This window comes from Arachis duranensis, chromosome 2, assembly GCF_000817695.3.
Source record: "Arachis duranensis cultivar V14167 chromosome 2, aradu.V14167.gnm2.J7QH, whole genome shotgun sequence".
In the NCBI taxonomy this organism is placed as follows: domain Eukaryota; kingdom Viridiplantae; phylum Streptophyta; class Magnoliopsida; order Fabales; family Fabaceae; genus Arachis; species Arachis duranensis.
In genome coordinates this window covers 88,461,689-88,484,824 of record NC_029773.3, presented here as the reverse complement: position 1 = coordinate 88,484,824, position 23,136 = coordinate 88,461,689, and the positions used below count along the sequence as shown (strand labels likewise).

The 23,136-nt window shown below is 28.5% G+C and overlaps 3 protein-coding genes across 4 annotated transcripts; 1 reads left to right on the top strand and 2 right to left on the bottom strand.

The window, feature by feature from the left end:
- The first annotated feature begins 888 nt into the window (after nucleotides 1–888).
- Nucleotides 889–5,298, top strand: LOC107475765 (uncharacterized). 2 transcript variants are annotated; one of them, XM_016095426.3, is made up of 9 exons: nucleotides 889–988; nucleotides 1,562–1,625; nucleotides 2,190–2,355; nucleotides 2,446–3,269; nucleotides 3,528–3,701; nucleotides 3,800–3,916; nucleotides 4,091–4,270; nucleotides 4,371–4,417; nucleotides 4,704–5,298. In XM_016095426.3, the coding sequence occupies exons 2-9, from the start codon at nucleotides 1,578–1,580 to the stop codon at nucleotides 5,119–5,121; spliced, it is 1,974 nt and encodes a 657-aa protein (XP_015950912.1). In that variant the 5' UTR covers nucleotides 889–988; nucleotides 1,562–1,577; the 3' UTR covers nucleotides 5,122–5,298. The 2 variants fall into 2 exon arrangements, with proteins under 2 accessions (XP_015950912.1, XP_015950913.1); XM_016095427.3 differs by lacking the exon at nucleotides 889–988 and adding an exon at nucleotides 1,046–1,129.
- A 1,433-nt stretch (nucleotides 5,299–6,731) lies between these two features.
- On the bottom strand, nucleotides 6,732–7,428 carry LOC110278051 (small polypeptide DEVIL 14). The gene has a single exon (XM_021135927.2). It carries the CDS (start codon nucleotides 7,355–7,357, stop codon nucleotides 7,220–7,222), a length of 138 nt encoding a protein of 45 aa, XP_020991586.1. The 5' UTR covers nucleotides 7,358–7,428; the 3' UTR covers nucleotides 6,732–7,219.
- An 11,432-nt stretch (nucleotides 7,429–18,860) lies between these two features.
- On the bottom strand, nucleotides 18,861–20,566 carry LOC107475764 (probable glutathione peroxidase 5). Its single transcript, XM_021135926.2, has 6 exons — nucleotides 20,507–20,566; nucleotides 20,234–20,310; nucleotides 20,082–20,143; nucleotides 19,843–19,961; nucleotides 19,578–19,748; nucleotides 18,861–19,010 (listed from the first exon to the last, which is right to left on the bottom strand). Exons 1-6 carry the CDS (start codon nucleotides 20,564–20,566, stop codon nucleotides 18,966–18,968), a joined length of 534 nt encoding a protein of 177 aa, XP_020991585.1. The 3' UTR covers nucleotides 18,861–18,965.
- Between the last annotated feature and the right edge of the window lie 2,570 nt (nucleotides 20,567–23,136).

The following is a 23,136-nucleotide window of genomic DNA, read 5'->3' as shown; positions in this document are numbered from 1 at the left end:
AATATAAAACAAATTTTAAACTTAAAAATTGTTTGTTATTGGCTAGTATAGATAAGTAGCTGATTTTTTTTAGAAAATAGTGATTTTTTTCTCTTTAAATGATAAAGATAAAAATTTTTTAAAATAAGAGAATTAATAATATATTAAAATAATAAAATAATTAATTATGTTTAAATTAACATTTTTTTATTTTTAATTTTAGATTAATAATGGTTTTTTTAATTTTGAATTGTTGTGATTTTTTTAAAAAATGTGAGATGATTTAGTTTAAGGAGTAAAAATTGGACGGTCCAATTTCTAAGAGGCACAGAAATCGGATTCTCTTACTTGTGTACTTAGAGTCTTCGATTTGTATTTAAAAATTAAAAAAAAATTGGAATTTGATTTATGTACTCTAATTTTTTTTTTAATTTTTAAACACAAATCGGAGGATTTGATTTATGTATTTCAATTTTTTTAATTTTTTAAACACAAATAAAAAAATTCGATTTGTATACCTCTAACAATTTTAAAAAATACTAAAAATTATTATTTATGATTTGGATATTGAATCATATTAATTTTTTGTGACTATTGAATCATATTAATTATTTAAGAATTTCAAAATTTAAATTAAATTTGATTTTATATTGAATCATATTAATTTTTTTCCGTGACTATTGAATCATGTTTTTTTTTGTATTACTATTGAATCATATTAATTATTTAAGAATTCAAAATTTAAATTAAATTTGATTTTTGATCTTCTAAAGAGAGCCGTCAACCATGAAGTGTGAAGGCCTTAGCCATTAAGCAAGCATGGGTCCTCATTTTCCTCACTCATTTTCAATTTTCCCTTTTTTTTTCTTTTGTTTTTTTAAACATTTAAAAAAATAAAAAAATAAAGCTACAAATACAAATACTTATTACGAAACAAAGCGTCGTAACAATAATAATCGTCCAAATTCGTGTTTTTTCTTTTCACTTTCACACTGTCCATTGCTCTTAGGTCACTTCTTCTTCTTCATTGTTCTCTTCACCAATTTCTCTATCTATTTTTTTTCTCAATTCTCACCTTTTTTGCACTCAATTCTTGTTTATTTCAATCTGTTTCTGTTTTTTGTTCTAAATTCTCACTATTTCTATTAAGGTTAGCTGAATTATGCTTATAGGATTATGATTTGAGCTTATGGATGAAAAATTGAAGGGTTTTTTTCACTTTTGCCACGCGATTTTGTTCAGCTGAAAATAAAAATTAAAGAGAAAAAGAAAACTTTCCAATTTAGGCGGAAAAAGATTCTCTCTTTTTTTTTCAATTTGATTGCCGCTTTTTCTGTCTACATGTTCGTTTTTTGGGTGACGAAGAGATTCTTTTAGGGTTTATGAGTGAATTTTGCAACTGGATTATTTGAATAATTCATGAATTGTAATCTTGCAGCTGTTTGGGGTTTTGATCGCATATTTTGTTGTGTATCTGTATCTGTAATTGCATGATCAGATAATTGTGTATTATCGTTTTTAAAATGATCCTCCTATTCATTGTGTTTATTAACCCCCTTTTTCTGATAACATGAACTGGCAGATAATATCTGTTGATCATGGGTTTCAATTCGGTCTATAGGAGCTTGCAGGATATATTTCCACAGGTATTTGCTCTTTACCTTTTTAAAAGTTGAGAATGTAATTGAATTATGATAATCTATTGTTTAATTTAAGTATAATAATCGCCACCCTGTGATCTGGTGTTATTATATTGTATTCTAGATGAGAATTTTGAATTGTGGGATTGAATCGATATTCAAATATTTAATTAATTAAAAAAAGAAAGATTATTCAGTGTTGGAGATTCTAGCTGAGTATTAAACACAAAATAGCTGCGTGTTTTCGGATGAATGAATAGCGTTATATGCTGTGGCTTTCACCTAAAAATCCTTAGAGGACACTACTAATTTCACCTGAACAATTTCGGATATTTAGTTATTTAACACTATGTGATTGGTAAAAAAGTATATAGTCTTCAAATTTTCAGAAACCAACACTGGTAGTTTCCATATACATGAGAACAAGCTTGAAAGCATTTTTTGAGACTATACTTACCAAATTCCAGAGTATTTTTTTGTGTATTAATATCCGTATGCGATCAGCATGTAAGCATCACTCTCTCCTGATTCCAAAATGAATGCTCTGTTTCATCATTTTGCAATATGCAGGTTGATTCCAGAATACTGAGGGCTGTGGCTATTGAACATCCAAAGGATGCCGATCAAGCTGCTGAAATTGTTCTTACTGAAATTATTCCTTTTATTCCAAAAAGCAACAACCCTCCTGCTACTCCTCCACAGGATAATGGCCCTGGAGTGCCAATAAATTTGCAAGGTGCATTTACTTGTTATGTGCATTCATTCCTCTATAGTATATGTTGAACTGGTTTCCTAATAAACTTCTTATGATGTGCTCAATTTGCAGTTGAACGGGAGGAGGAAGGGAATAAGTTGAGACATCGTAGGCGTGTTGATGTTAAAGATGTTGGGCCTTCTTTTGCTTCACCTTCTATAGCTGTAGAAATAACCAATACGGCTAATGATGCAGGGTTTTCTTCTGCTCCACAATTGATGCCCATACAAATTACTAAAACTGTTGATTGTTCTAGTACACCAGATCTGAATGTGTCTCTGGATGCTGTCAGCAATTCAAATGATGGTACTGCTAGAGTTCTTGGGCGAAATCAAATTCTGGATCTAAATGTTCTTTGGAATGGTGAAGATAACTTTACTGGAGAGACCTCAAGTAAGACATCTAAGAAGGATACATCAAATGGTTTTAGGCAGGATGCTTATGAAAATTGGGAGTGGGGACAAGTTGATGTAGATGCAGACAGCAAAAATCTGATTTCTGCTGGGGTGTGTCAACAGATTGAACGTGACGTTATCAAGGAGTCAGTTTCCTTGGATGATAATGGTAATGCAAATGCGAACATTCTGACTGAAGAATTGATGGGTTTTGTTAGTTCTGCTGCTACTATTTCTACTGAAAACCTCTTGCTGGACAAATGTGAAACTGCCTTGATTGACAAAGAAGATGCTGAGGGTCAAGCTGTTTGTCATGTTCAAGGAAATACAGTTATTGATGATCTAGAGAATGTTTCTGCATCTTCAAAGCAAGATTTTCTTGCAACTGAAAGTAATGGTGCTGTTGATGAAATTCATCAGAATAATAAAACTGTCCAATCTAGTCAAATATGCAGGATTGATGTGCTTGAGGAGATAATTGATGAAGCAAAAACTAACAAGGTATTTTAACCGCTGCTTATTATATTGAATGTTATAGTCATTGCTAGTAGCTTTATAATGATAAATGGCTTGGATTGTGAAAGTAATGTCATTGCTACACCGAATGACGTCTAGCAATTTATAATTGTTAAATGGAAGGTTTAGTTAATATGTGAATATTAAGAGTTTAGAATAATGTAATAACAATTTGCGAGATGAAATCTGTTAAGAACTTCTGACTTTATATTAATATTTTATTTGATATTGATAATGATACAGAGAACTTTGTTTTCATCAATGGAATCTCTTATGAACTTAATGAGAGAAGTGGAGCTTCAGGAGAAATCTGCAAAGGAGGCCAATATGGAAGCTGCTACAGGAGGCTGCGATATTCTTGCTAGGGTGGAAGAATATCAAACAATGCTGGAACATGCCAAAGAAGCAAATGACATGGTTGTACACAATAAGAATAGTTGATCTAAAAAGTTACTAAATGTTTGGTGCTGCTGTGTTAATGAACACATTTTTTACCCCAAGTATTCTTTTTGCAGCATGCAGGAGAAGTTTATGGAGAAAAGGCAATTCTTGCAACTGAACTTAGGGAACTTCAATCTCGTCTGCTCGGTTTGTCTGAAGAGAGGGACAAGTCTCTTGCCATTCTTGATGAGGTTGTTTACAATTTAACTTGTTTAGTTGAAAATTGTTCTTCAAACATTTTCTCCATAAGTTTATGTAATAATGGATGTAAAAGCTGTTCCACACATTTGGATTACTTTACTTGATATCAAAGGAATAAAATTACTAGCTTCTTATTTTGGTTCATCTCCTCGGTGTGCTTCCAGATGCGCCAAAATCTTGAATCACGACTAGCTGCAGCAGAGGAATTGAGGAAAGCAGCTGAGCATGAAAAGCTGGAAAAGGAGGAATCTGCAAGAAAGCTTCTTGCTGAACAGGAAGAGGAGATGAATAAGGTAGCACTGGAGTCCTTAAGGCTACAAAAGGAGGCAGAAGAGAATTCAAAGGTTTGTGCTTTCCCTGCTATACCATTTATTTTATTATTACATTGAGGAATATATTTCTAATATTTATAGTGTTCCGTTTCTTGCTTTTTCTTCTTGGCAGTTACGGGAGTTCCTGATGGACCGTGGGCGGGTTGTTGATGTCTTGCAGTAAGTGTTTTCAGGCTTCTTTTTTAAATATGTATTTTCCTGCTTGTTTCCATTATCTCATCCTCTTTGCTGTCAATTATCAATTAATCTCAAAAACTTACTGTTGGTTTTTTTAGAAAAATGCTAGAAATGGTTGTTAACCTTTTCTACATTGTTTTAGTTTTGGTTATGAGTTGATAATTTGCAAACCAATGGTATGTGTGCATATTCTTGACTTTGTTAATTATGATTTTCTTAAAAACCCCTATCCTGATGTTATTTTATCTTTTACTTGTTTACTCTGCAGAGGAGAAATATCTGTTATTTGTCAGGACATTAGGCTTCTAAAAGAGAAATTTGATGCAAATCTTCCTTTGAGCCAATCCTTCACCTCAAAGGAGACCAGTTGCATCTTAGCATCTTCAGGTTCATCCCACAAAACCTCGGTGGCATCGGAAGCTGGTTCTGTGCTCAGTGATTCGACTGAACTACTGAAGACTAGTCCAGCTGCCTCAGTTGCAAGCCTTTCTTCTAAGAAAAGTTGGCATGATGATGAGGGGAAGAAGAAGGAGGAGGAGAAGGTGGATATGGAGAAGGAAAAGGAACATGAAAAGTTAAAGGAGAAACTGAAGTTGAAGTTGAAGGAGAGGGAGATGGAAAAATTCAAAGCTAATGATGACAACAAGGATCTTGTTGATGATGGGTGGGATATTTTTGAGTGGTAGTTATGTTAGGTATTTTGCTTATATCTTCTATTTCAAATATGAGTAGCGGTGGTAGGTAGTAGTAAATAGCTAGTAACTTGAAAAGTTCAACTCTTTAATCTTTCTGCAATTTTGTACAGAAAACATAATTAGGTGAATTTTTCTTATACCCGGTTTCTTACTTTTGATTATCACTTATCAGATGTGCAATAATTTTATATTTTTTTGTTTACTATCTTATTGAACATATATTATTGCAGGAATTGAAAAATTTTAACTATCGAATTAATACTAATTAAAAAGGAAAAGGAAAACTTGATGCGTTTTTTTTTTCCCCCAAAACAACATAGTGAAATGTAATTGGTCAATAACAATACATTTCTTGGTAAATGAACATTAGAACATCTTTGATTAGAAGTAATCATGAGTGCATCTGATAAATTGTATAATAATGAGATTGCTAGTAATGTAGGTACCTCTATAAATATCATCACTTTTTATATTATGAGTAGTGTTATAATATATTGTAGTGTTCAAAAGATTATCACTTTCTAAATAAACTTTTTTGTAGAATTTGGGATGCTTGATGTAACAGTCTCAATGCCATCATGCTCTGTAGGATATTAGGGAAAATTCAGAGATATGTAAAGTAATAAAAAAAATTAATCACTATTTAATTTATAATTTTTATCATGTATAAATTTTATATATTTAATTTAAAGATAATTAGATTTTCATTTTCTCCCTTTAAAAAAGTTTGAATTGGATAACACAGATTAATACCTAAAACTCTAAAAGATAAGAATTATTAGGAATGTGAATTATCATTAATGTAGTTCAATCAAACAAATTAATATTGAGTCTAAATAATTTAATTTAGTATTATCTCTAATCCAAATAAAGGACCCCTACAAGTGATTTGTGTGTCCAAAGAACAAGAAGGTGTTTTCAAAGGCATTGATGAATGTTATTGTCTTCCTATTATTGTTACTTTATGTCATGTTTGGATGCCATCATATTCCAAGTGAATGAATGACACTGCCCACTTGTGGAACCTAATTGGAACATGACTGAAAACCCATTATGTTAGCATCATCATATGTTGTAAAGTGTAAACCAATATTAACATTAACTACCCCCCTACCCTAGAAAAAGTGATGCCCTATTCTTAGCTTCATTTTTGGAATTGAAAAGCTCGTATAATATATGGTTTTTGTTCTTCTTCATTGCCACATTGAAATTTTAACACTCAACAAAATGAAGATTCCATGCTATCCAGAAGTAAGATAAAATGCACTTCAATCCAATATCTTAACTTTTAGTGTTAGGAAATGGTTGGTGATCCATTGATTTAAAATTTTTAAACTCTCACTTTGGAATTTGGAGGTTGCTTATAATAATGCATGGTTGATTCCGGAACTGGTTTTTCTTTTCATTTTTTATTTTTTATTTTTTAATTTCATTAACATAATTATATATTAAGAGCAAAGTCTTTGTTAACTTGAAAGAAAAATCACCAAATTTCAATCATATTTGTCACCAAATTTGCACATTGCAACTATTGATTCAATAGCAATAATTAAAAGCTAATATTAAACAAAAAATACTAAACAAAACTGAGAATCAAGGGCTTAGTTGATGAAGTCATAATATAAAGGAATATAATCTTCATCTTCAATTTTGAATTATTTACAATACAATGCTTGTTCATAGCTTACACATTTCACTATGAATCTTGCTCTTAAGCTCCTACTTTAATTTCTTTACCTACCCTACAACCTAACATATATAAAACCTTGTTAGTATTGATTATCTTACTAGTACTACCACCCCCAAAACTTATACTTAATTTCCATAAGGTACAATAATACAACAATACAATTTCATCACTACTACTTATCTTAAAGTATATGGTTAGTAATCACCAATTGGAACCCCAAATTCAGCTTCACCACAAATTGAAGAATTCTAAATCAATAGATCCACCTCTACATCTTGATCTAAATTTCTAAGAAAATAAAATTATAGATATTCTAAAATATGTACTCTTTTCTTGGTCCAAACTTAACCGATGTGGGACTTGACATTCCGCGAACAGAGCCGGCGAGATTGGGAGAGTTTAGTCATGCCAACACAAGAGCAAGACAGTGCATCTCCAAATTATGTAAAGCCTTGTCCTTTGTTGCCTAACTTGTTTGGAACACCTTTCCCATGAACGAATCTTTGAGCTTCTAACAGAGTATACATTAGCTGCCATTGTTTGAATTGTTGGTTATGTGAAGAAAATGAGAGAAGTTGAATGAATGAATGAATGAGTGAAGAAGCTATAATGTATGTATGGTATGAATAATAATTGTACTAGGGCAATGTATTTATAATAGTGGGAACTAAGAAGAGAGTTGAAGATATGATATGATGAATAAAGGAAGAAAATTTGTGGTGTGTGAGATTGTTGTTGTGGGGCCCAAATGGTTTGGAGAAATTGGACATGTCCCATTGTCCACCTAAGATGACAAAGTCACAGGCATGAAGGTTGTCCCCTTTGCCAAACACGCCTTTGAGAGTGACTTGTCATCCACTACTACTGATTAAGGGCCTTACCCTTGTTTCCTCCACCATTCTTAATGCTATCCATTTTTTATGCCTATTTTTCTATTTTTATACATCTTTATCTTCCATTTTCTATTCTCTTCATTTGTTAAGTAATCTTAATATGTATTATTCAAGCCCAATATGCTCTGTGCACAAAAAAAAAATAATTAAATCAGTTATCAATATAAAATACATGTTATAATACGAAATATATATAAATACATAGTTGTTAATTTTTATGTATATATAATATTTTTTATTAGTAGTTAAGATATACAAATGACAATAATAAACTATATATGATTATAAATTAGTATTAGATCTTAATTTGTTTAATAATTGAATTTCTTTATTACAAGTTTATTAAAAATTTTATATCGCTAGAGAGTATGAATGTATGATCATAATAGTCTTTAGAAATGTTAAGTGACTTTTACTTTTTAAACTAAGTTTTAGGGTTATATATATTAAACCCTGAGTCCACTCAATTTTTAAAATGAGGTAAAAAAAATATATAATAAAGTCTTCAACAGAAATCAACCAAATTCTAACAAAGTTTATCACTCTCTAACAAAGGACGTCTTAACTAAAAATAAATAGCTCAATAATAAAGTGATGATAATGTATAATAGTATACATTGTTTAAAATTATCATAAGTTGGTTGCTAATAAAGACATATCCTAATGGAGTAATGGTAGTTATGCAAAAAGGTCTAATCATATTGGTGATTAGTTATAGACCAAATAAAATAATAGTAAACCAAAAGTTTGATGAATGAACTAAATAATAATCATTATCATATAATAATATAAGAGTTTAATTTTTATATATTGATAATGTAAAATATTTTATACAATCGTAGAATTATATTTGTTTTTTTAAATGATTATTCATACAATCAATATAATAAATAATTATTTCTATTTATTTAATATTATATCATTAGATATATGTATAAAATTATTTTATTTTAAGAGTGTATCAAAATTAAATTCATAATATAATCCGAAAAACAAATTCTAAATGGAGCTATAGCTTCAATAACATGTGGCATTTTTTAGGGAGAAAGTGGGTTTTTAGTTTCTAGTTTCTACTATGATGAAAGTTCAAGAATGAAGTTATGGTTTGACATAAATCACATGACAAAACTTCCAATATTATTCTGATTGGAAGAAAGCTGACTCATGTACACGATGCTCGGAGATTTTGGACATTTCCCTTTGTCATGTTACATAAATTCCTTTCCACACCTACAAGACACTAAAATGACCTAAAACTCCATATGACGTTTCAATTCCTTTTATTTCTTTAATTAAAAAAAAACACAAATTTAAACAATAATGTGATCAACAGACTATTAACCTAATAGACATACTATTAACCTAATATGTAAAATTAAATAATAACAAATGTTAATATTAATTTATTTTTATATATTTTTTTATATAATAGAAGATAGATGATACGATATGATATAATAATAGATAGATAATAGATTATAGATATGTTGGTTAATAGAAGCTACATCTATGGCTAGATCATTCTATTGCCATTAGATTATTTTTTTGTAATTCCACTACTCTAACAAAATTTCTTTAATTATTTAATTACCATTAAATTTTATTGGTATAAATAGACACTGAGTTTGTGATAATTAAATAATTAATATCATACATACATTTGTGTATAACACTAGCACGTAGACTTGGACAAAACTATCTAGTAGATTTGTATAGGACAATACACATGCATCCAAAAATAATCTTCTGTCTATTTATTCGACATATTTTCTCCACATACACATAACATATCTCTTTATAACTTTACGAAAAATTTTGAACCTCTCATATTCAAAATGAACATGACAAAATCGTATATTCATATTATATATCAATCTCCCATATATATATAGAGAATGTTTATCATCATTTTAACTTTGTATTTTCTGAAAACAAAAATAAATAAACTATATTATAAACATGTTCAATGATAAAATCATTAAAGATAACTTCAAAAAAACTTCTTTTTTTTTTTTAAAAATCCCATCAATTAGGAAGATAAGTTTGAGGGTCAAATGAATGTGTGGAGTGAAAATTAAGTTATGGCTACAGATTCAATTGATCGAAACATTGATGAATTGACGATGTTGAGAAGACAGAAAACACAAGATGCTTTTCCACAACAAACACAATGATTCAATGCAAATGAAACAACTAACTTTGAAGGTTCAAAGGGGTTGCCCCCCAATGGAAGCCATAGTCACGTGCTGTGTGATATAAGTGCATAACAATTTCCTTATCATGCTCATCGACGTGACATGCCCACCCTTTATCTCTGCCGGCACACCCATCGTCAACAAACTCAAACTTATAAAGAAGTAAATAATCCACATCAATTTCTCCATCAATAACATTCGATTAATTAATGTTGTTGTTACTAGAGTTTGAAGAAGTTTCATGGTAAAAACCTAAATATAAAGTATGGATATTTTGCTGAGTTACGGTGTTTGCGTGTCAGATATATTTCGGACACTATATTTATTGATACTTGTCTGATACGCGTGTTTGTTATGTTTAACTGTGTCTTAATAATAAAAAATAAAAAAAATTCGCTGGATACACTTAAACACATCTAAATACCATCGTGTATGTGTCAACGTGTCTTTTCTTATTGTTAACATGTATTTTTGAAATAAATTTAAAAATAATATATATTGTTATTTATTAAAATAAAAAATATTTTAAATACTTTATATAATTAAAATAAGACATTAAAAATAATTAAAAAATTAATTTATATTTTAATATTAATAAAATATTAAAATATCATTACGGTTTATCTAAAAAATATTTTATATTTTATATGTATGCGTGTCCCCGTGTTAGGTAAGATTTTAAAATTATCCTACGAAAAGTTAAAAGTTTTAAGTATCTTGGGTACATCATACAGGATAATAGAGAGATTGAACAGGATGTAAATCATAGGATCCAAGCAGGTTGGTCAAAATGGCAGAGTGCATCTGATTTTATTTGCGACAAAAAAGTGCCTCTAAAACTTAAAGGTAAATTCTATCACACCGCTATAAGACCGGCTATGCTGTATGGTACGGAGTGTTGGGCGGCTAAAGGGGAGCACGAACATAAGTTGAGTGTGGTAGAGATGAAGATGTTGAGATAGATGAGTGGTCATACGCGATTGGATAAAATAAGGAACGAAGATATAAGGGAGAGAGTTGGAGTAGCACCAATTGTGGAAAAAATGGTTGAATCGCGTTTCAGGTGGTTTGGACATGTGAGAAGAAGACCGATAGAACATCCAGTCAGGAGGGTGGATGGGATGGAAGATGGATAAAGGGCGAAAGGCAGAGAAAGACCTAAGAAGACCATCTATGAAGTGGTCAAACGAGATCTACATGTAAACAGTCTCTTTGTAGACATGATACATGACAGAACACAATAGTATCGTTTGATTCATGTAACTGATCCCACTTAATGGGACAAGACTTTATTATTATTTTTGTTGTTGTATATGCATATTCTCGTGTCTTATAAAATTTTAAAATTCGTGTGTCAACGTATTTCATGTCGTATTATGTTCGTACCAATGTTCTTGTATCATAGATAAAGACCCTTTAACAAATTAAAAAGAAACATTATTTCTTTATTTCTTTATTTATTTTTCTTCCATGCCATTTATTATTAAGGTAAATTTTGCCGGAAGTACTTGTAAGATGTAGAAGTCTGCTCCTAAAAGGTTCTTACCGTGAGAAATTATTGGGGTAGTAATTTTTAGTATTTTTAGTTATTATTAGATTATTATAAATATTAATTATATTTAATAAATAAATTTTATTAATTTATTGTTGGATGATAGGATGAGATTTGTTTCGAGATTTACTTAAAATCGGATAGTGGTTAAGTTTGTTTGTGAGGTTCAAGCGTTAGAGGAGGGTGGTCTTTGATTTGGTTTACGTCTGAAATTGATGTCCGCATTGTTGTCAAACTCGCGAGTTAACTCGTAAACTCGTACGAGTTTACGAGTTTAGGTAGTGGAATCGAGTTAATTCAGACACAAACTCGTTTCTGGGTAGACTCGGGTAGACTCGGATAAACTCGAAAGGGAGAAATCCACTAACCCAGCTAACCCAAAACCCCCTTTGCTCGCACTCACTCTCTTCTCTTCTCCAAGCTCTCTTCTTCTTCGCGTTTCGTCGTCAACAGTCCATCCCTCGCCGCCGTCTGTTCCCGATCCCTCGCTGTCGTTCGCCGTTCCCCAAACCACTGTTCTCTCGCTCTTGTTCTCTCATTCAGCTCGACACACTCTCACTCTCTCGCTCCCTGTTCTGCATCGAAGAACGCGGATTCGTGGAGTACATCAGTCAACACAACACAGCGACACCATGTCAGCCATGCTTCTGTCGGTCATTGTGGAGCACAGTTCCATCGGTCGTCGTGGATCACAGCATAGCAACGCACCAACGCCAGTGTCAGCTACTCAGCTGAGCCTACTTCATTCTGCCATCTCAGCCTTCAGGTATGTTTAAAAATAAATTTGTTACTGAATTGAATCAATTGATGCATTTGGTAGTTGTTACTTGTTAGTGTGAGTTTAATCTGTAATTTTAGTAGTTGAACAAATTTAAATAATTTTGTTATAATGGTATGATTTTTGCCGTTTTGATTTTGAAATTAACTTTTTAAATTTTTTTAGTCTGAATTCTTGTGTGATGAATGACGAAATATGGATTAATGAATTTGAATATATGATAGTTACATATTTGTTAATGAATGATGAAATATGGATTACTGAATAAGCTCTGGTGTTAGATACTTGGACAGTTAGACTGTTAGTTACTTAGATGTTTTTTTGTTAATGAATCTGAATATCTGAAATACCGAAACTCTGATATGATAGTTTAGTTTAGTTTATTGAAAACTGAAATCTGAATTTTGAAAATCTGAAATGTTAGTTTAGTTTAGTTTAGTTTATTGAAATCTGAAATTTGAATTTAGGAAATCTGAAATGTTAGTTTAGTTTAGTTTAGTTTATTGATTGTTGAAATCTGAATTTATAAAATCTGAGATGTTAGTTTAGTTTAGTTTATTGAAATTTGACTTCTGAATTTAGGAAATATGAAATGTTAGTTTAGTTTAGTTTAGCTTAGTTTAGTTTATTGAAATCTGAAACTCTGCATAACTTTGCTAAATTAATTATTTGGTTTGTTGATTTGTTGATTTAGGGACAAAAATACAAAATGTCTTAAACAAATGATGTTTCTGATGGAGATGGTGAAGATGATGATGTTGATGCCATAGAAGATGAAGATATTGGAGGATTTCAGTTTTAGACTTTTACTTTATTAGAACATTTAATTGTGCTTTGTTATTTTCTTTTGTTTTTCGGTTGTGTTATATGAAGCTTTGATTGTGTGATTGTGTGTTTTATGTTGAACTAGATGCATATTTGTGAAGGATTTGAATGTGTCCTCTAGAGTACTTGTTATAATTGTAGTATTATGTTAATTTATTATGTGTTTTGATGTTAAAATTGTTAAGTTTGAATGCCTATATTTGAGTAAATATATATATTATACATGATATATATATTTTTTTATAAAAAATTTATAACATGTAAACTCGTACGAGTCTACGAGTCGAGTCTACGAGTCGAGTTTAGGTCAGCTCCACGAGTTTACTTAGACTCGCGAGTTTGACAACCTTGGCTGTCCGAGTTGTGTATGTGAACAAATGGAGGATGATACTTACAAAGATACTCCGATGTCTAAGTTAGTAAGGGATTAAATAGGTTTTAAATGTATTGGACCTAGTTTTATTTAAGTGCTTCAATGTATTTATAAGTGATAGACTAATAACTACCGTTGAGATAGTTTTACTTCTGACGATGAATAATCGCTCTTTTATCTTGAAATTGTTAAAATCTCTTTTTTAAAAGTGGGTGAAAAATTTTAGAGATTAATTATTTATTTAAGTCTGTTAACTTATGTTAAATCCGACCTCTTTAAAAGAATCAGTCAAATAATGAAGACTAAACCTTTAGTTTAAACCTTTTTATCATGGTTAGACCTAGCCATAACAATGAACCAAGAATATGAACAAATTCTAACTAAATAAATAGCATTTTCCTACTAATTAGTAGACTATAACATCCCTATAGAATTTCCATATGTGCGTTTATATTAGTAAGTGGAAACTGCTCATTACTTTAGTGTATGTCCACTATTTCTATAATTTTTTGTGAATTGTATACAATTATTGTTTTTACTTTAATAGAAGTCTTGATTGTAAATAATGATGAAAGCTCGTGCAGTTTGTTTTCGGATAAAGTTAATAATTAAAAATTATTAAATAATTTAATAAATTTAATTAAATTATTATCTAATAATATTTAATTATTAATTTCGTTCAACACAATTACAGGTGTACATGATATCACATCAAAAGAAATAAATGAAAACGTGGCATATATATATAACTTGATTATTTTGTTTAGTCGACGTAAATATATAGGGTATTATTTCATGGTCTTTGTAATTTTTTATTTTTTATTTTTTAATTTCTGTTCAATATTATGTATTTGTTATCTACTGTATCATTTTAGTATATATATCTTTAAAATACTTATAGTCTTTTATAAATTCTGGCTTCTTACAGCATAACTATTTTAAGAATATTTTATTGGTCCTATAAATATCCTAATTAAACAATCTTAGTTAAAAAGAGGCTAAAATCGTATTATATTAATCAAAATTCAGAGATCACCAAAAGATTTTGTGTAAAAAATAAAAAAGTAAACGGAAGAAAAGACCAAAATTACGTGAACCATTTTTATAAGAATTAATAACATATATAAACTACTAATAAGATCGATAACTATGAAATTCTCTTCTACATTAGTTTATGTCAAAATTAATAGAAATTTAAACATGCAATGAAATTATCAAATAATTTAGATAATGAATATAAAAAATATAAAAAATCTAATAATAAAAATTAGATGCCAACCTCAAAAAAAGTGATTGTGGAAGATATTAAAAAAAATCTAATAATAAAAACCTAATAAATCAATGACTAATCTGTCGCAAATCTAAATTTTGTTTAAGGATTTATCGTTGGCTAATGGGTTACTGCATGCACATGGCGGGATTTAAATTTCCGGCACTTGCTAAAACGGACGAATGAGCTGACTACTCGACTAACCCAAATTGGTTGTTATTACCCTCCTTTTATTGAAGAAAGAGTTGAATTAATTAGTTATTCAATAACAAGTAAAAAAAAAAAATAGTAGTAATAGATACTTTCTATTTGATGATAGAAACAAAAAAAAGACTTTTTCAAATGATGGATCAATAAAAATTTACCTATTCCAATAACAAAAAAAATTCTGACTTGTATTAAGAGCGAAATTGGCTAAAAAAATGAGTCATAATTATTATGGAGAATCCACATGGTTAAACCTGTAGTTATTCTAGGTACTATCGCCTGTAACGTAGGTTTAGCAGTTTTAGAATTATTAATAATTAAGAACCCGTGGATCTATTTGCAAATCCTTTAAAAATATTGTCAGAATGATAATTTTTTTTTGAATTTTAAATATTTCGTACAGTACCCAATAAGTTAGTGGACTTTTTTTAATGGTTTCGATACCCGCGGAATTATTAACAGTATCCTTTTGGAGAATGTTAATAAATTTCAAAATCCATTTCGTCGTCCAGTATCAACAACCATTTTTTTATTGGTACTGTAGTAGTTTTTTGGTTGGGTGTTAGAGTAACATTATCTATTGAGAAATTTTTAACTTTAGATCTCTTTTAAATTGGTTCACTTGTGAATTAAAATCTCATATATATTGGGTATTTAGGGAGATTTTACTTTGAAAGGACTAATTCCTAGATACATCTTTCAACTTACTTTTAGTATGTAGATTTTTTCTAAATTTTTCTAAAGATAAAGATTCAAATTTTATTTTTTTATCTTTTTTTCTTTTTTATAAATAGACATTTCTTTCTCTTTGTCTCAAGTCCATAGCTCTTTTCAATTGAAAGATACCTTATATTGATAATACACATTCCAGTTGATCGAGTCTAATTCTAATAATTTTGTTTCGAAGCAAAGATATCCACGGGACGATTTGTCCTATTTAGATATTCATAAAAACAAAATTTATCAAATCAAATCAAAACATTCGTTTATTTTGTTTGATATGCAGTAAATTTAAATTCATATGACATGACCTAATTAAATAAATAAGAATTTTTGTCTTTTATTACAAAAATATTAGTTTTTTTTTGAACTAATTTCTTTTTTTTTTACATTAAACAGATATCTATGTTTGACAAAATTTTGAAAAAAGTGTTATAATATTCAAAGTTTTACTTTAGGTAGAAAGATAAAAAAAAAGAAATAAAAAATGACTAATTAATTAAATAAAAGAACTATTTGTTCTACAGAACAGAAGATATGTCTTTCACATAACTTGTAGCAATAAAAAAACTATATAAGTTGCATGATCATTCCAAAGAAATGCACCTTAAGATAAAAAAAAAATCTAAAAAACTCTTTGAAAAAAGAAAAGTTTTTGTAAAGCATTGAAAGCTTATTCATTAGGGCAATTAAATTTCTACGAAAAATGCAAAAAATATATATATAAAAAATACAGGAAAATTGAAACTCATGTTCTTCTTTAGATCTACTTGTTTCACTCCGATAGTATCATAAAATAAATGTATTTTAATACTATTAAGTTAAGTGAAATAAAAAAGATGGAATCCGTATTAGACCACTTCACTTATTTTAGTGGATCTTACGAAGTCCAGTCTCTGCATTGAATTTCATCAAATACTAACAAGTCTGAATAGGTACCAGTTAAGTTATGCGATTTTTGTTATTTCATTCGTTATACGAAAGAGTAGGTCGAAAAACTATATAATATATATAATACAAGTATACATGTAAGAAAATGGACTCAATTTTGTTTTATGGAGTTACACAACTATCTATCGTAAAAAACTCATTTCTTATTTGTAAATGCTCAATATCTAAGTAGGCTTTCTTAAATTGATAGTGTTTTCTAGGTCATCTCAGACCTTGATATTTTTGTCCAATCAAGACTTTTTAACATACATTTACATATTAAATTAAAGGATTTACTTATTATTAATGGAATTTAACCCCTAATTTTCTTTAGATTTACTTGTTTTATTCCGATAGTATCATAAATCGAGTCAATGCATAGAAAATGAATGTCCTTTTATCGAGCATAATGATGCGAATCGAGTTTTAATGAGTTTAAATATGCAATGTTAAGCTGTTTCGCTTTTTCGGTCCGAAAAATGCATTGTGAAAACGGAATTGGTGTTATTTTTTTCTTTTTATTCCAAATACCTCATTATTATTATTATTATTATTATTATTATTATTATTATTATTGTGATAATACCTTGTTATATAATTGAGTTGATGTGGAAATATTATAGTGCAAGTCATATATAAAGGTGATGATTACTGATCAGATTGAAGGACCTAGGCCCACATGAGTTTGACTGTTGGTCCAAAACTAGACATAGTGGGCTTTTATTGGGCCCAGCCCAATGAGTTATCTGGTTATATGAATTACACGTGTGCCTGCGTTTGATGACTTGTCTATCATGTGGGACCCAGCCCACGTGCATTAACTCTTGTGATTTTGTACCTATGACTATTACTATTATTTTATTATATACCGACTTCTACTACAGAAACAATAAAATAAAAAATTGAAAATTAAAAACGTTCATGCAAAACCAAAACTATTTTATTTCAAGTAATGGGAGAAACAATTAAGTATAATAATTCATGTAGAATACATGAATAATCATGATTGGATAATAGAGTAACAAATTTTATACTATATATTATTATATTTAAAGTAAATCTTGAAAATATTTGCACCAAAACAAAATCTTATGAAAATTTGAAGCCAAGATATTGATCAATCAAGGTATACTTGTCATTAATAAATAATTATTTATTTTCATTCTTATGATGCTAATATTTGAACTTGTTACGTCCTTAAAAAATTGGTATGATAAGTTACAAGCTAAATAAAATTTGTTTTTATTTTTGAAGATTTTTTGTGCTTAAAAGTAGCTATCATGCCTTTTATTTTTGGAGCAACAAGCATTCTTTGATATCCTTGTCTTAATAGAAATTGAAGTAAAAAAGAAAAAGAAAGAAGAGATAAGATGTTTGTGGTTGAAGTGTGTGACTATATGTACCCTACATGCCGGATCAAACTTCAACGGTTGTATGCTAAAGTTTCAACTTTGATCACTTCCAATATTATTATTGTATCAAAAAAGATTGTCTTCATTGAACACTAAGATTGATAGATAGCTATGAAAAAACACCATTTTCTTTAGACACAACAAAGCAAAACAAAAATAATTGAGTGCACTAATTCATGTAACCATGATGCTGTCCATGCCTTCATTCAAATTGGTCTTAGATATCTAAGGAAAATTTGTGAGGGATTATGATGCCACATTGCCACTATAAGAAATATCATGAGACATTATTTGATCATAAAGTAAGTTATGATTTTTGTTAATGTTGTAGGTGTGAAGAGTAGGTATAAAATTAGTCTCACATTGAAAAAAACAAAAAAAAAACGAATAGTTTATAAAATGAAAAATCCCTTAATTAATTATCTTAAGATTTTTAATTAGACATAATATTTTCTCATAGGTATTAAAAAAAAAAAACAGACATAAAAAAGATATTAGGGAAGAAAAAAGTTCCTAAAATGTTCACCATGTAAAGTTATTTTTAATTTTGTTAACCTAACAATATATAATTATATATTTAATCTATACAAAGCTAATTTATACATTGATTCCACAAAAAAAAAATTAAAAGTTGACTATTTTTTATCCATGGAAATAAACTACTGTATGTTCTTGATAGCAAGGACATAAATACATACATAATTTTATATGAAATTATTTTACATTGACACTGAACAAATTAAATCCATAAATAAAAAAATAAACAAGATAAACCATAATGAAATTGATGATTATTTTCCATGGAATAATCAACAAGTTCAAATAATACCCAGCTTTTCTTTGATGGGAATTATTAATTAATAAATTAAGGACATAATTTTGATTCATTATCAAATTAAACAGATACAGAAACATGGAAGACAACATATTTATCTAAAACATTAGGATGTCTTCATTATCATCACTGCCAGTTATTTGCATTTGAAGTAACTAGAAACCTTTTGGAACCAACCCCAATGCCTTCTGAATGTCCATCTGTCAAGTAAGAAAAACAACTTATGTAAATTATTTTCACATGGTAATTTACATATATAATATATGATTTTGTTAGTACAAAATTTCATCTAATCATAAGCTTCTTCATATAGATTTTTTGATACAGTACGCAATTGTATCAAATACTTTGGTTAATATATAGTCATTTGTAATTAAGTTTAGTAAAGTTTTTAAATTCATAAAAAAATAAAAAATAAAAAATAAAAAATAAAAAACTCCTACAATATTACCATGTAATCATATGTAAACATACATCTATATCCTATATAGTTACGTGTATGCATATTTTCCCATAAATATGCTAACAAATATCAATATTCAATTCTAATATATAAGATAACAAAAAATATATATCTATACAAAAAATCAACTATTATATATTTGTATGTAAATATATGTATAAACGTGTTATTTTATACATATTTAATATATATTTTATATTTTAATATATAATTTATACGAGTGATCGATTTAATTGGTAATATTTTGGATATAATTGATATAATAATATAATATATATAAGATAATGAGAGGAAATATATATACTTCAAGGGCAAGTGGTGGGGTGGTAGGGCTATAACGCCTGAGAACTTGGCCATCTTCATCAACTAAGAACTTTGTGAAATTCCATTTAATTCTTGATGATCCCATGCTTCCTGTTTTCTGTGATTTCAAGAATTTATATATTGGTTCTGTCTCTGCTCCATTCACACGCACCTACACATACATATAATTAATTCAATTCTTAATCAATAGGCTTATTGTTATAAGATTAATTATATTGTATTATTAAGGCTATTAGGTTACATACCTTGCCTAAAATGGGAAAAGTAGCCTTATATCTTTCACAAGCAAAGGCTTCAGCTTCCTGACTGGTTCCAGGCTCTTTATTCAAAAATTGATTGCATGGAAATGCCAATATCTCAAAACCTAACACATTATTTATTTAACAAATTAAATATGTTTTCATCAGTCATTTTCTCTCTTTTTTTGCCACACTAATTAATAATATAATTTGGTTGAAAAATGAATAATTGGTAACATAAATACCTTTGTCCTTGTATCTACTATGAAGCTGAGTTAACTGGGTATAATTTGCATTACCCAATGCACTGTTTTTAAAAAAAGAAACGAGTTAACTGCAAATAATAATGATAATGATAATAATAACAACGAATTTGTTATAAGGAAATGAGAATAACCATTTTGATGCAACATTAACTATAAGAAGAACTTTTCCTTTGAAGACCTTCAGGTTCATTTCTCTGCCCTTGGAATCCTGTGTGAAACAACTCAAATATTAACTCTCTTAAAAAATTTCCCACATAATTTTTTTTATTGCAATTTCTAATTTCTAATTAATATAATTATTAGCAATTATAACAATGATAAAAGGGCATGTTAACATGCAAAATAATGCCAATCCCATTATTTCAATTGAGACATTGAAATTAAAAACATTATACTATAACAACCTTCACTGTGAATTCATGGATTGATCTTGCTGTGACTTGTTGTGATTGGGAACCACCCATTATTTCTCTTTACCTTTTTCTTCAAGATGCAAATAACAATTTTCCTTAGCCTTGATTTCAATGCCAAAACTTTGTTCTTTCTCTTATTTATTTAATCTCAACTCTTCAATGTGATTCAATGATTTGGCTGCACAGCTTTTGAATCCGTTTGATTAAACTAATAAAACCAAACAACTATACAATTTTTTTTTTTTTGGTTCTTAGTGTAATCGTTTTCTTACACGATTACAACTAAGATGTTTCTTCGTTATTGAAAGCATGTTTGTTTAAGTAATTTTCCTTGTTAAGTCACACCCTGGAATCATAACGTGGTTCTCCTGACCTTTTTAATTTTAGCTTTTTTATTGTTAAATTTTGTTAAGAATTCTAAAAAAAATCTATTTATTGATTTTAACGTGTTTCTATTTATGTTATGTGCTGATTAGTGACTATTATAGGCAAACAACGTGTGCAATGAACCAATTTATAGAAGCATAGATGAAGAGGATGTAAATTACTCAACTAAAAAAAGAAAAGAAATGTATAGGAAAAATAGGAGACCGAAGTAATTTCAACAATTCTTGTGATTAGTTAAATTTTTTAAAATAATTAATTTATATTTGGAGCATTAACTTGAAATAATCAATTTTGTATGACTTGTATGAAAATGTTGCTTTTGTATAATAAATTACTAGAAAGGTCTAAAACGGTTTATTACTTTATTTATATTATTTAATACATAAGATAGTTGGCATTGATAAAAGTACCATAATATATAGCCTTCCTTTTTCCATTATCAAGACCATTATAACTTCTGCTTAATATGATATCATTGTTGGTTCTTTACTCCCCCTTCAGGTAGCTAAACTAAAATATCTTCAAAAGTTGTTTATAATCATAAGCTCTTGTACTTTCTAAATTAGTAAATTACATTGGAAAACATAGTACTTTTAACCGTCTCATTCTTCTTCTAACTATCACACGTTTTCTTGAACATTATAAAATATGACAAAGAAGGTACCCTTAAGTTAAGGATAATTCAGTTGTTGTAATTAAGAATATTTTATATGAAATGGGATGGGCTGTAAAACCTTTTTTGTTTGGTAAATCTGGGCTAACCAAAGTGATGGGACGGGCTGTTAAACCTTTCTTGTTTGGTAAAGTTGGGCTAACCAAAGAGATTAGTTATGTAGATGGGCCTTTTAAACCTTTTTTGTCTCTTTAATAAAAAACTACACTATCCTAAAACTCGTGAAATGAGATCTAAAAAAATGAATGATTAAAATAGTTGTTTTTAATATTATACAGAAAAAAATGTAATATATTATTTTTTAACTTCAATAAACAATAAAATTAAAATGATTATTTAATATCTTAATAACTTAAAAAGGTGGAGAATAAAATTATGAATAATTTTCTTATTGATGTTATAGCAGTTGTCATTTTCATATATTAAATTAATCATTTGAGATTTATTTGATATATGTTGGATCAATATATTTAATTAAACTAAATTATATATATTGCTGTGGAATAAATAAATAGAAAAGATAAAAAAAAATGTTGTATCAATATGTGTAATAATTTCTGTTATTAATTATTTTAATGTTAGAGTCACTTTTATTTAAATTAAGTATATTTTTTTATTAGTCATGATTATTATTATGAATATAATTAAATATGTATGAATAAAAAGAATCAATTATTTTAGTAAATAATAATATAATTTTTTTAAGATTATATAACATATATTAATGTTATTTTTCGATAAATACATATAATATGTAGTATGTAATAATATAATGAATATAAAGTAATGAGTTAGTTAGTAAAAAAATGTTTATTTTAATTTAAAAATAAAATTGACAGTATGTTTTTATGAAAAAATACTAAAATGTTATATTCTTATTAAGTAATATCTAGATTATAAATTGTTGAGTAAAATTTCTTAAAATTTGACTATGTTTAAAATGTCACTGAAGAAGAATATTTATTCACGACATAAGTTAAACTTTTCTTAATTCTGTCGGATTATTAGTTTATACAGTAGTAAAAACCACTGAAAATAGACATCAAATAAATATAATCGGAATAATACAATAATAGTAGAAATTTTTAAAGACATATTTTGTATTTTTGTAAAAAGGTGGTCATTGTCATCAATAGCATCTTAATTTAAATCTGTTTCCAGCAACGTTAGATCTGTATTTCAACAAAAAACACTTATTCAATAGACCTACGGTGAGAATTAAAAAAAAAAGTGTTAACTTATGTGAAGAGTCAAACGTTTAGTGTGATTGGATATCTGTGAGGCAACAGTCAATTGTAAATCTTTTGTAAGTTACAGAATATTTAGAGTATTTTTTGATTTGACCTTGTTAATAAACTGAATATAGTTGATAAAAGACCCTAAAATTAGAAAAAAGTTAAACAATAATTCGACGGTGGACTTCATAACTATTTTCACTCACATAGTCCCTCTTCCATAATTTCGTAATTGATAAAAAGTGTGACACAACCCTCTCTAAAATATACGTATATATACAAAAGATTTATACCTACGACTCTATGTATCTGTTTGATGGACATAT